Genomic DNA, 13,188 nt, shown 5'->3' on the forward strand with positions numbered 1-13,188 from the left:
TAGTTAGAAAAATAAAAGTATCTAAATTGTAATACTTAATTAAAAGACTTATCTTGCAAATGGTATTTTTTAATTATTCAGATCTGTTAATTGAATCAGAAATTATAGAAAATGCCAAGTGGAGCTAATGGATCATGAATCAATTCTAAGAACTACAAATTTTAATTTGGAAGAAAAGCTAATTTTAGAATATGATTAATGGAATAATTATATATTCTCCCCCCCCCCTTTTTTTTAAATAATATAGCATACCATTTAGTTTGAAGGGACTGTTCATAGATTTTGTATGTTGAATGTTCTGCACTTACAGAATTGAAACTCAAAATAACAACATTTTTTTTTAAATGACAAATGTTTTCATCTGTGGGATTTCCTATGTCTGAATTTATAACCCAGTTATTTGTGTATTTAGAGGAAAGAAAATGGATGTAATGGGCTAACTATTATAGTTTATAAACTCAACATTGGAAAACGAGGGAATATGTTAAAAGTGATAGAACTCATATCTGAGGAAGAGAATTTTAGATTTAATTTCGATATGCCTTGATATCATATGACATATTAAAAGTGTACTCATTGCTTATCTTGTTTTAGATTGATTTGGGAGAGCGACCTCTTATTCAAAGGAGAGAGCCATTATCACTTGAGGAATGGGCTAAGAACATTGACTCCGAAGGAAGAATTTTAAATGTAGATAACATGAAGCAGATGATATTTAGAGGGGTAATTTAAATGGATTGTATATAAACTGCTAATACTCATGGTTTTCTTCCTTTTTCTTTTTTTAAGGGTGGGAATGAACTCTGTTTCTTTGATGGATGATGCCTTAAAATCCCTGGGTTGGGTGAGGTACTTATGAGGTCCCTGGGAGCAGTCAGGAGTGCAGTGGGGTGGGGTGGGGTGGGATGGGGATGTCCTTAGATGCAGGGAAAGATAGTCTTCCTTACCTGAAGTTCTATGAGTTATGTAAAAAGGATGCTTGTACCCCAGTGGTGGTTGCCTTATTCAGTAAGATTGGACTAGAAAGATTAACCAGCCCTATTGTTTATACTGTCTGTTATGTACTCTGCATTTTTAAGAGTCTTGGCGGATGCTGACATTTTCAGAATCTAAAAGTCAATAACAAGATAGTATTCACTGAATTAAACTATTGCTTATGTATAAAACTACCTGTTAAATACTAATATTCCTGTTGATTCACATGCAAGTTTTATGAACTTAAAATACTGCGTTCTTTTTTACTAATGTGTTTAATATTTTCTTTATTAGGGGCTTAGTCATGCATTGAGAAAGCAAGCCTGGAAGTTTCTTCTGGGCTATTTTCCTTGGAATAGTACCAAGGAGGAAAGAACTCAGTTACAAAAACAAAAAACGTAAGTAAAGGTTTTTATAGTGTGTTCATCAAAGAAATTCTGATAACTCATCCATACAAATTAGTATGGAATTTCTAGATAAGGATTTGGGATAGACTAGGAAAACAATTTTGAGAAATTTAGAAGATGAGAAAACAATTTTATTTTATTCTTTTTAACTTAAAAAATTACGAGCACTGTACTTATTTCAAACCAGAAATACTTATTAGAAGGACCTCATGTTATGTGTGAAAAAGGTTGGAAAATATTTTAATTTTTTGTACAAGCCTTTTTCATGCTTTAAAGATAACTATTTAGACATAGATTTTTAAATACATCTAATTCATCTTGATTCATTCTTACAGTTTATAAAATTATAAAAATAGCTCATTAGAAGTGAATTTATTGTTTAGCTTAATTACTTTAAAATTATTTCCTTGGTGCTCTTATAATATAAACTAGTTCTTCATTGTTTCTTTGGAAGAAAAGAAATTTAAGTTATTTCTCAGACTTGAAAAGAAAAGAAACACAGACCAACTTTCCAGGTATAGTTCTTGTTCCCAGTTAAATCAGGCTAGCCTTTGCTTTAAAGCCATTCTCAACCATTTTGTGCACACTCACATACTCTGAGAATCCTTTCTTTTTTCACCATGTTTATTAGTCCCTCTAACCCATTTTCACATTAATAAGTTTTTACAGTATACTGATTGGAAAGCAGGAACTCTTATATTATATTTTAAAAAACATTTGTGTTTATTCAGTGTTGATGAACAGAATCTGGAGCTCTGTTAAGGCTAAAGCAAAGAGTTATTGAGGAATAGCAGTTCAAACTGGATAGCATAAAGTGAAAATACAGTGTTTTCTAGAATGGAGGTAGGGAGGAAAGGTTTTTATGTAGAAATATCAGGAACTTTTAAGAAAATGTTCTGACTGATTGACATTTACCTCATAGTCACAAAACAATCATGAGACATTTATTTTTAACATATCTCTCTTAACTTTATCTATTTGCTTTTCTGACATGTTTTCCGAGATTATTTACTTGACAAGTTTCCTGGGGCATTTTCTCCTCATAAACTTTCAATCAGTTTGTTCACCATTATGTTTTTAAAATTTCCCACCACAGTGTCAAAAGGTCATGAATCAGTAGAAAGCAGAAGTAGAAACAACGGAGTCAGATCCAGACTGGATCAGCCATTTTAGTCAAGTTTTAGGTTGCTCTAACATATCAGAAAACTTTGGTGGTTAAGATATTTAATGACGAGAATAATTTTAGGTATGATTTTAAGAATTGAAGTAAATGACGTATAAACTGTGACATGCATAAGATTTTATTTTTCCTTTGTTATCCTTTGTCTTCACTCATTATCATAAGTCAGTACTTTATTACCATGGTTTTATATTCACATCCTGCCACTGGCAAAATGATTTTCATATATTGCTTATAGAAAACACAGTTAAAAATAAAGTGTTCAAATAGTTGTTTGTTTTTTTTTAATGTAAAATTGTTTTCTTCTTTAGTGATGAATACTTTAGGATGAAGCTACAGTGGAAATCTATCAGTGAGGAACAAGAGAAGAGAAATTCAAGGTTAAGAGATTATCGAAGTCTTATTGGTAATTTTTTTCTTAAAAATTTGAAGGGATTTACTTTTAAGTCTTCTTGATAAGTATGAAGTGTCGAACCCCTTTGCAGTAAACAATATGCCTTTGGTCCTGGTTCGTGAGAGTAGGGTTGTACTTGAGGCCAATAAGTAGGATCCCAACCAGACCAAGGGGGGTCACCTGAGAGTCCAGTGTTGACTAAGCCTCAGGAGGCATGATGTCATGTGTCTTGGCTATGTGAAGCCATTAAAAGGCCTTAGAAGACAGAGGTTCATTAGCGTTTCCTGGGTGGAGAAACCAAACATCTGGGCAGTGTATCACCTGTCACCTAGGGACATGGAAGTTCTTAGAGGAAACCCTTGTGGTCCCCACTTCCTGCCATAGTGTTTGTATCCTTTTTCCTCCTAGATTAAAGACTGTCCTTCTCCTGCAGTTGTTGTGAGCTGTTTTAACAGATTATGGGACCTAAGAAACACACGGGTCTGGGGCCCACTGACCTAGCCCCTGCTGATTGGGGGGGGTGAGAGAAATAGCTGCTTGCAACTAGGCTCTGAAATGACTAGGAAAGGGAAGCTTAGATTTCCTTGGACTGGTTTGGCACAATAATATAATAGAAGTGAAGATAAATGCTACAGTGTTTGTACTCAAAAGAGAAATCAGAATTGGAAAATTCATTGGAATGTGTGTTTAATGTTCTTAGTTTTTTCTCTTCTGATAAGAATGTAAATTCAATCAGTGTCTTTAAAGTCTTTGTATATTTAATTTGCAGTTCCAAAAATTAAATATAAAAATGTTTTAACTTTATTTGCTTGTAGAATTTATTTTATAATACTTACTTTTACCTCATTATAAATGCAGTTGGTTTATTATAGAAAAATAAGAAACTCTAGATAAGCAAAAAGAAAATAAAAATGGGTTTCCAGAAATAACTAGGATAATAGACTTTGGTTTATGTCCCTCTATACCTTAAACTCTGGTAGCATAGTGGCTAAAAGCACTTGACTGCTAACCAGAAGGCTGGCGGTTCAAACCCACCAGCCACTCCTCGGAAGGAAGGTTGGGCAATCCTACTTCCGTAGTGATACTGCCTCGGAAACCCAAGGAGGGGTCGCTATGAGTCAGGGCCGACTCGACGGCACATAACAACAACAACAACAACATACCTTAAACATCCAAACCAAACCAAACTCACTGCCTTCGAGTTGATTCGACTCATAACAACCCCTCCTTGGGTTTCCAAGGTATTAGCTCTATGGAAGTCGATTGCCCAACCTTCCTTCCAAGGAGTGGCTGGTGGGTTTGAACCGCCAGCCTTCTGGTTAGCAGTCAAGTGCCTTAGGCACTACGCTACCAGAGCTCCCACCTTAAACATACATATATTTAAATTTTTAATTAAAATAAGATGATTCTAGATAGATGTTGTTGTTGTTGTTATTTGCCATCGAGTCGGCCCTGACTCATAGCGACCCCTCCTTGGGTTTCCGAGGCAGTATCTCTACAGAAGTAGGAATGCCCAACCTAGATAGATAGTAAATTGTTATCAATATTTGAAAATAGAATAACTATTCACTTGGTGTCATCAGTGTATCTTAGATAATTCAGATGATCAACCATCCCTAACAAAGAGATGCTTAATGTATTTTAATTGGTTTGATAGAAATTTATTGTAGAAGCATTAGACTTATTTCCAAATACTTCTGGGTTTTCAGGCTTTTACCAAAAAAACCAAGTTAATAAATTATTGAAAGGAAGGATAATAATCACACTATTTTTATTATATAATTACATGATTTTTTATTATTGTCATATTATTCTTCAGAATGTGCCCTTATCTATACATGAAGCTAGTGCTGTAGGGTACTGCACTACTTTTAGGAATCGCAACATTTATGAACTTTGAATATTGAGAATTCTGCTGATAACTTCTCTGTGAATGAGAAAAGTAGAAAAAGTTAGTTTGGTTTTCTTTTTGGATTCAGAGTGTATGTGCCTCATGAATCCAAATAGGAATCAGGTGGTAATTTTGCACTAATACAACAGGAGAATAGTGCAGTGCCAAGATAACTAGGCTTGTTACCCAGAAGGAATTAGATTTCAATCTGTGTTCTACATCTTACCTTGTGTCCTTGGACAAATTATTTAACTCCTTTAAACTTCAATTTTCCCATTTCCTTTAATACTTTCCTCAAGTGAAATAATGAAAAATTATATACAAAAATAAGATACTATCATCCAACATGGGTACTCTTAATAAACTTAGAGTTTAGAACAGTTTTTTTTTTTTTTTTTAAATAAAAATTCCACTTTAAAAAATTTGCCCTTTTTTTAACTTCAGAAAATGCTTAACATCTAAAAGGAGGATTCAACAAGTGCCTGAAAATAGTTGAAGTAATTCGCATGGTGATGTGGTCCCTTTAGAGGGACAACTTGGCTTAGTAAATGAATTGAAAAGTTACTTCATGCAGAGCTCCATGCAGGTTGCTTTTTCCTTATGGATTGTTTGTACACAAATCTATTTTGTTGAATAGTTTGTGTTAACTCAGTGAATGTCTCAATTTGAAGAAAAGTATGTTTTAAGGCTATACCTCAGTTTTCTTCCTGGTAACAAGAGGGATGATTATAGGAATATAGCAGAGTAAGTTGAAGAGATAATCTTAGTCAAAGTAGATATATTTGTAGTAGTAGGAAAAAAATACAAGCTAGCCCTTGCTATGTAACATGTACTCCACATAATCTTATAACTCCCTAAAATAGATTCAGTATAAGTATTTCTTTCTGCCTAATTACTTAATATCCTGAATATAATTTCTATTTTATGGATGAGAAAATGGAAGCATTAAGGACATGAATGGCTTATCCAAGGTCACATAGTTAATGAGTATAGAACCCAGTTTCAGTGTTCTTCATTATCTTATTACATTGCCTCTGTAGGAGCTCTGGTAGCATAGGTGCCTAAGGCACTTGAGTGCTAACCAGAAGGCTGGTGGTTCAAACCCACCAGCCACTGCTCAGAAGGAAGGTTGAGCAATCTACTTCCATAGTGATACCGCCTCAGAAACCTAAGGAGGGGTCGTTAATAAGTTGGGTCTGACTCTATGGCACATAACAACAACATAAGATTTCAGGTTTAGGATAGCTTTGAAGAGCAGTGATTTATTTATTTTTTCTTTTTATTGTGATTTGGATGAAAATTTACAGAGCAAATACACTTTCCATAACCAGTTCACATACACTTTGTCTCATGACATAGACCACAATTTACCACAATGCACCATCTCCCCTCCCACTTCCTCCCGATAGTTACCTCTTCTCTGTGTCCATCCCTCCATGCACTCCTGCCCCCTGAGCTGTCTCCCTGTGCATAAGCAGCCCTTCTTTCTCCCATGATTCTTCTCTCCAAGGAGTGTATCTACCTCAGGTAAATGTTCAACTCATATGCCTGTGTATTGTTTGGCTGGAAGCCACAGGCATGCGTTCAATTCCAAACTGGAAGGGCAGCTAGGGGCCATAGTCTCAGTGGTTCCACCAGGCTCTATTGGGCGAGCAAACCTGGTCACCCTCCCTTTTTTTTTTTTTCCTCCAAATGATTTTGAGTTTTGTTCCACTTTGTCCTCCCTGTCTATCCAGGATCTCCTACATAGATCCTCTTCCAAGTGGTTGACAGTATTAGCCAGGCACCATCTAGTTCTTCTGGTCTCATAGTCATATAGGCTGCAGATCAAATGGTGTACCAGTCGCTAGAACTAATTGTTTCCATGAATTTTGGTTTTCTTCATTCTTCTTGGCTCTGGATGAGGAGAGACCCATCGTTGCATCTAGATGGCAGTTTGCAAGCTTTTAAGATCCCAGTAGCTACTCGCCAGAGTAGGAGGTGGAACAATGTTTTGTGTAGTATGTTATGCTGATTGAGCTTGATGTTCTCTGTGACTATTGTCCCATGCCCACAGGTTCAACTACTCGGTCCCTCTGGGTAGCTGGCTGTGACCAAGCAGTGACTACACCTTGCCCCTTGTCAGCTCCACTATACACCTGGGAATTCAGATCACACACATAAAGTTATAGGACCACTGTCTGCCAACCCTCTACATGTTCTTGGGTACACACCCCACTTCATAGACATACCTAATAGTTCAGCCTGCCCACCCATCCATCCACCCGTATACCCATGTTTGCCTTTACTGACCACACTGTACTATATGTGCAAAAGGGTTCATATTTGTTGTCTGTACTTCCCATGTACCTCTCTATGTCTTTCTCTTCCTCAGTGCCACTATATTGATCACTCACATTTGGTACATTACCCTTCTCTTCACCCAAATCCATACTTATCTCTATCTAACAGTATTCTCTCCCCTCCCCTCCCACCCCTGGTAACCAACAAAGAAAATATCCTTCCATAGATAAACCTTTCCTTGACTATTACAATAATGGAATAATACAATATTAGTCCTTTAGTGATTGACTTAATTCACTCAGGATAATGTCCTCCAATTTCATCCATGTTATGTGGTGTTTTGCAGATTCTACATTATTCTTAGGGTTGCATAGTATTCCATTGTGTGTATGTCCCATAGTTTGGATATCTATTCCTTAGTTGATGGACACTTAGGTTGTTTCCATCTTTTGGCTATTGTAAATAGTGCTGCGATGAACATGGTTGTGCATATGTCTGTTCTTGTCATGGCTCTCACTTCTTTAGGATATATACCTAGTAAAGGAATGGCTGGGTCAAATGGTATTTCTAGTTCTAACTTTTGAAGGAATCACCATGCTGCTTTCCACAATGGTTGTACCATTTTACAGTCCCACCAGCAGTGTATGAGAGTCCCAATCTCTCCACATCCTCCCCAACATTTGTTATTTTCTGTCTCATTGAACTTTACAACTACTGCTGGAGCAAGTTGGTATCTCGTGTTTTGATTTGCATCTCTCTAATATAGCTAGTGATCGTGAGCATTTCTTCATATGTTTGTTGGCTGCTTGAATATCCTCCTTGGTGAAGTGTCTATTCTTGTCTTCTGCCCAGTTTTTAATTGGATTGTTTGTCTTTTTGTTATTGAGGTGTTGGAGTTTTCTATGAATTCTAGAGGTAAGTCCCTTGTCAGATATGTCATTACCAAATATTTTTTCCCAATCTGTAGGTTCTCTTTTGACTCTTTTGGAGGTCTTTGGAGCACATAAAAATTTAATTTTTAGAAGGTCCCAATCATCTGGTTTCTGAAGAGCAGTAATTTATTTTTGAAATTCTTATGTTATGCTTGGATTTGTGTATCTTTACCTTCAAAAGTAAAGACAGAGGGATGTACTACCACCACCACCACTCTTGCTACCAACCCCCTCTCATAGAAGAAAGAAATTTCTAAGTTGTGTTTGAAAAACCCAGCATGTAACAGATGGATTTGGTAGCTTTTGCATATGTGGAGACAAATGCTGAGATCTGTTTGGTAATAGTACATTTGATTAAAAATTTTATTTTTCTGAAAAAAATACACCAGAATAAACTCTGCATTTCCTCTGGCTTAAAAGGTTAAGGGTCCTAAGGCTTAGAGTTACCTGAAGTACCAAATGAATTCCCTTGATATTTTTAGTGTCAGTAGAGAAATGATAATGGACATGAGTTTTTGTTTCCTGTCTGGACATTGAACTGGAAAGTATCTCAAGAGCTCAGCTATTCCAGCATTTTATACCTAATCTTCCACATGCTGTCCCCCCTTCTCTTTGCGTCAAGCAAACATGGTGATGCCTCATACCTTCTCAACCTTTCCCATGTCCTATTCTCACTCTTTTCAGGAGATTGGAGGAAAAATTTATATGTTTTAATCTCTATAATACAATTTGAATTGAGCCTTATTTTTTTCTGTTAATTTTTAGATAATAAGCTGAAGCCCAGGAATGTTTAATAAATTGTCTTAGGTCATCTGTCTAGTTAATACCATAGCCCAGACTCATTCATACTCAAATGTAATTCTTAATTAAGTATCCTTTCACCTATACAATGCTTTCTACCAACAGAAATATATAATAAGTTAATTTTAAAATATTCTTTTTCTGTAAGACATTTTTCCAAAACATTTTTTGGCAGTGGGGGAGGTGGTTATAAATTCATACTTATTTAAGACAAAACCTTTGAAGATAAGCTGTGTTTAGGTCTTGTGGGTTTTGTGTTGGCTTTTTTTATTTTACTTTTAAGAGTGATGAGAAACTATGGGGCATTTTAAGTAAGGGCATATTATATGTTAAGATTATTTAGCTGTTAGGTGGAAAACAGATTGAATCAAGGTAAGACTAGGAACAGGAAGAGACCAATTAGGGTGTTGGAAGGAGTCCAAGCAAGAAATGGTAGTCGTGGAGCTGAAGAGGAGTAGATGGATTCAGATTTTATTTTGATGACAGAAATGACAAAACTTGCTGATGTATTTATATGTGAGATGGGAAAGAGGAAAGGAAGAGATGAATCAAGGATTCAACTCAGTTTCTTGACTTGAGAAATTGCCAGTTGGTGGTACCACTTTTGAGATGAGAAGAGTGGGGAATGGTGAAAATAGAAATAGATGTTGGAAATAGACACCTTAAGGTGATTTATACAAAAGGAATGTTAAGTAGTCATTCAGTAGCCTGGAGTGATCTGTACAGGAGATATAAATTTAGGTGTAATCGAGATAAATGTTCATGGAAAAAGATGGCATCACCTAGGGGGAAAAATAGAGATAGATAGATAAGAAGGCCCAGGAATCCCAGTCTGTAGAGCAGTGGTTCTAGGAGAGCCTTTTGAAAGTCACGTTAATTATTTTAAAGATTGATTCATTTAATAAATATTTACTGGTTGCCTTTTATATACTAGACTCTCTTCTAGTAATTGAGGATTCATCAGGGAACAACATGGGCATAATTTCTCATAGAAATTTCATTCCTGTGGGGAAGAACAGACAATAAACAAAATAAATAACCTATGATTATTAGTCAAAATTGCTGAATAGAATAGTAAGGTAGAGAAGGGAGTTAGGAAGCTTGTGTGTAGTGTTGCATTTTTAACTTGGATGACCAGGAGAGGCTTTTATTGAGAAAATGATATTTGAGTAGAGACTTGAAAAGGGGAGAAAATGAGTTACGTAGATATCTGGGTAAAAGATATTCCATGGTGAAAGGAACAGCATGTGCTAGACATGTTTCCACCTCAGGACCTTTGCATGTTAGAAGTACATCAGGGAAGTGAGTGTGACTATAGTGGAGTAAGTTGGGGTAGAGTATAGGAGCTGATGAGATCAGAGAGGAAACATTGGTGGAGGGATAGGTACAGATCTCATTGAGCCTTATATGTCATTGTAAAGATGTGGGCTTTTATCTGAGTGAGATGGAAGCCATTGGAGGATTTTGAGTAAATATCAGGCAAGTTTGAATAGTCACTCTAGCTGCCATCTAAAGAATAGCTGTAGGGGAAAAAGGTGAGATGTAGAAAGACCATTTGAGGCTGTTGCCATAATTCAGATGAGAGACAAGGCTGCTTGACCCAGGAAGTAGTGATTTAGTGGTTAAGATTTGAATAGAAATGAAAGAAGTGTGACATTCAACTTTTGGGTGAAGGGCGTTCTGGGCAAAGGACAAGGTTGGCATGTTTCTGCCTCAGGACCTCAGCATGTTTGAAGAAGAGCAAGGAAGCCAGGGTGCTGGATGGAGTGAGTCAGGGTTGGAGGTAGAGTGAGTCAGTGCAAGAGCTGATGGCTGGTTTCTATGTGTATTTTGGAGGATTAACTGATGACTCAGTGTCACATGAGAGAAGCAAAGACTCAAGGATGACTCTTAAGACTTTTAGGCTGAAAAACTGGAAGAATATAGTTACTGTTCTAAAGAGGGAAAAGACTATGAGAAAAACAATTTTGGAAGGGAATATTTGGAACTCAGTTTTAAACATGTTAAGTTTGAGATGTGTGTTGGATGTTCACAAGAAGTATGTAGAGTAGGAGACAGATAACAGAACACAGGCATTCAGGGGAGGGCAGGGACTACTATTAGCATGTAAATAGTATGAGTCTAGATGAAACTATGAACTAAAGACTAGATGAAATTGTCCAAGGAGTGAATACAGTTATAAAGAATAGGTCCAAGGAAAAATGAAGAAAAACCAACAAAGGAGGCTAAGAAGGAGAAGGAGGGGAAAGGAGGAAAAACAGAGTGTAATGTCTTCAAATTAAATGACAACCTGATTAAAGTAGGTTCAAGAGGAAATAGGAAGAGAGGACTTGGGAGACAGAATATACAGTTTGTTCAAGGATATTTGCTCTGGAAGGTTGGAGAGAAATGAGAGCAAAGTAGGGTTAAGGAAAATTTCTCTAATGAAAAAAATAATATAAAGTTTCTCTAATAATAATGAAACTGTTTCATTGACTATGCAAAAGCATTTGATTGTGTGGATAATGACAAATTATGGATAACATTGAGAAGAATGGGCATTCCCAAGCATTTGATTGTACTCATGAGGAACCTGTACCGTGACCAGGAGGCTGTCGTACGAACGGAACAAGGGGACACTGCATGGTTTAAAATCAGGAAGGGAGTGCGTCAGGGTTGTATCCTTTCCCCATACTTATTCAATCTATCTGCTGAGGAAATAATCCGAGAAGCTGGACTATATGAAGAAAAACATGGCATCAGGATTGGAGGAAGAATCATTAACAACCTGAGATATGCAGACGATACAACTTTGCTTGCTGCAAGTGAGGATGACTTGAGGCACTTACTGATGAAGGTCGAAGAATACAGTCTGCAGTATGGATTACATCTCAATATAAAGAAAACAAAAATCCTCACAACTGGACCAATGAGCAGCATCACAATAAATGGAGAGAAGATTGAGGTTGTCAAAGAATTCATGTTGCTTGGTTCTACAATCAATGCCAATGGAAGCAGCAGTCAGGACATTAGACACTGGGAAAGTCAACTGCGAAGGAACTGTTTCAAGTGCTGAGGAGCAAGGATGTCTCCTTGAGGACTCAGGTGCGCCTGACACAAGCCATGATATTTCCAATTGTCTCGTATGCATGTGAGAGCTGGACAATGAATAAGGAAGACCGAAGAAGAGTTGATGCTTTTGAGTTGTGGCGAAGAATGCTGAAAGTACCATGGAACAGATCTGTCCTGGAGAAAGTGCACCTGAAATGCTCCTTGGAAGCAAGAATGGCCAGACTTCTTCTCACCTATTTTGGTCATGTTGTCAGAAGGGACCATTCCTTAGAGAAGAATGTCATGCTTGGTATGGTAGAGGCTCGAGGAAAGAGGGGGAGGCCTTCAACAAGATGGATTGACACAGTGGCTGCGATGATGGGCTCAAGTTTAGCAGGGATCGTGGAGCTGGCGCAGGATTGGGCAGTGTTTTGTTCTGTTATGCATGGGGTCGCTATGAGTCGGAAACAACTCAACGGCACCTAACAACAACAATAATGAGAGAAACCAATATGGTTGAATGTTAATGATCTAGTAGAGAGAATAGTTTGATGAAACTGGAGAGGAAATAAGAACTACTGGAGCGAAATACTTGGTAGCCAAGTGAGGGTAGATCTCACTCACAGGGAGGGTTGGTCTCAGCCAAGATGGAAGTTCATGTATAGTGGTAGGAGAGAAGGGAGACTAGGTACAGATACAGTTATGTAGCTAGTGTAGTTATGTAGCTACAGTTATGTAATGGTGACCTGTGGACATTCTCTTTGGATGACTGCCTTTTTCTCAGTGAAGTAGGAAGCAAGATGCTCATCTGAGAGCTAGAGTAGGAGGGCATTCTGGAAGCTTGAGGAGAGAGAAGATGTAAGATAGTTACATGAATAAAGAAAGGGAATGGATGAGGGAAATACAGCATGATTGCCAGACACCATTAAGGGCCCACTTGAGGTTGTTGTTGTTGTTATGTGCCGTTGAGTTGGCCCTGACTCATAGTGACCCCTCCTTGGGTTTCCGAAGCGGTATCACTACGGAAGTAGGATTGCCCAACCTTCCTTCTGAGGAGTGGCCTAGGGCATTTAAAAAAAGAAAACCTTGGGCCCTAATATATGGTAAAAATAGACTATCAAGCATAATTCAAAATGCACCAACAGCAGAAGAGAAGCCAGATGATTGGGACCTTCTAAAAATTAAATTTTTATGTGCTTCAAAAGATTTCTCCAAAAGAGTCAAAAGAGAACCTACAGATTGGGAAAAAATATTTGGTAATAACATATCTGACAAGGGACTTATCTCTAGAATTT

General features: G+C 37.2%; 1 protein-coding gene across 1 annotated transcript in view; it reads left to right on the plus strand.

Annotated features, from left to right (window-relative positions):
• The window catches only part of TBC1D15 (TBC1 domain family member 15), a 65,526-nt gene that overhangs the window by 26,751 nt on the left and 25,587 nt on the right, over positions 1-13,188 (plus strand). The window contains exons 7-9 of the mRNA XM_007952464.2: positions 595-723; positions 1,270-1,373; positions 2,874-2,968. Coding sequence (XP_007950655.2) covers positions 595-723; positions 1,270-1,373; positions 2,874-2,968 — 328 coding nt within the window. The remainder of the gene's footprint in view (positions 1-594; positions 724-1,269; positions 1,374-2,873; positions 2,969-13,188) is intronic.

Source organism: Orycteropus afer, unplaced genomic scaffold (genome assembly GCF_000298275.1).
Source record: "Orycteropus afer afer isolate SDZICR_OR568_19922 unplaced genomic scaffold, OryAfe1.0 scaffold00339, whole genome shotgun sequence".
NCBI classification, from domain to species: Eukaryota; Metazoa; Chordata; class Mammalia; order Tubulidentata; family Orycteropodidae; genus Orycteropus; species Orycteropus afer.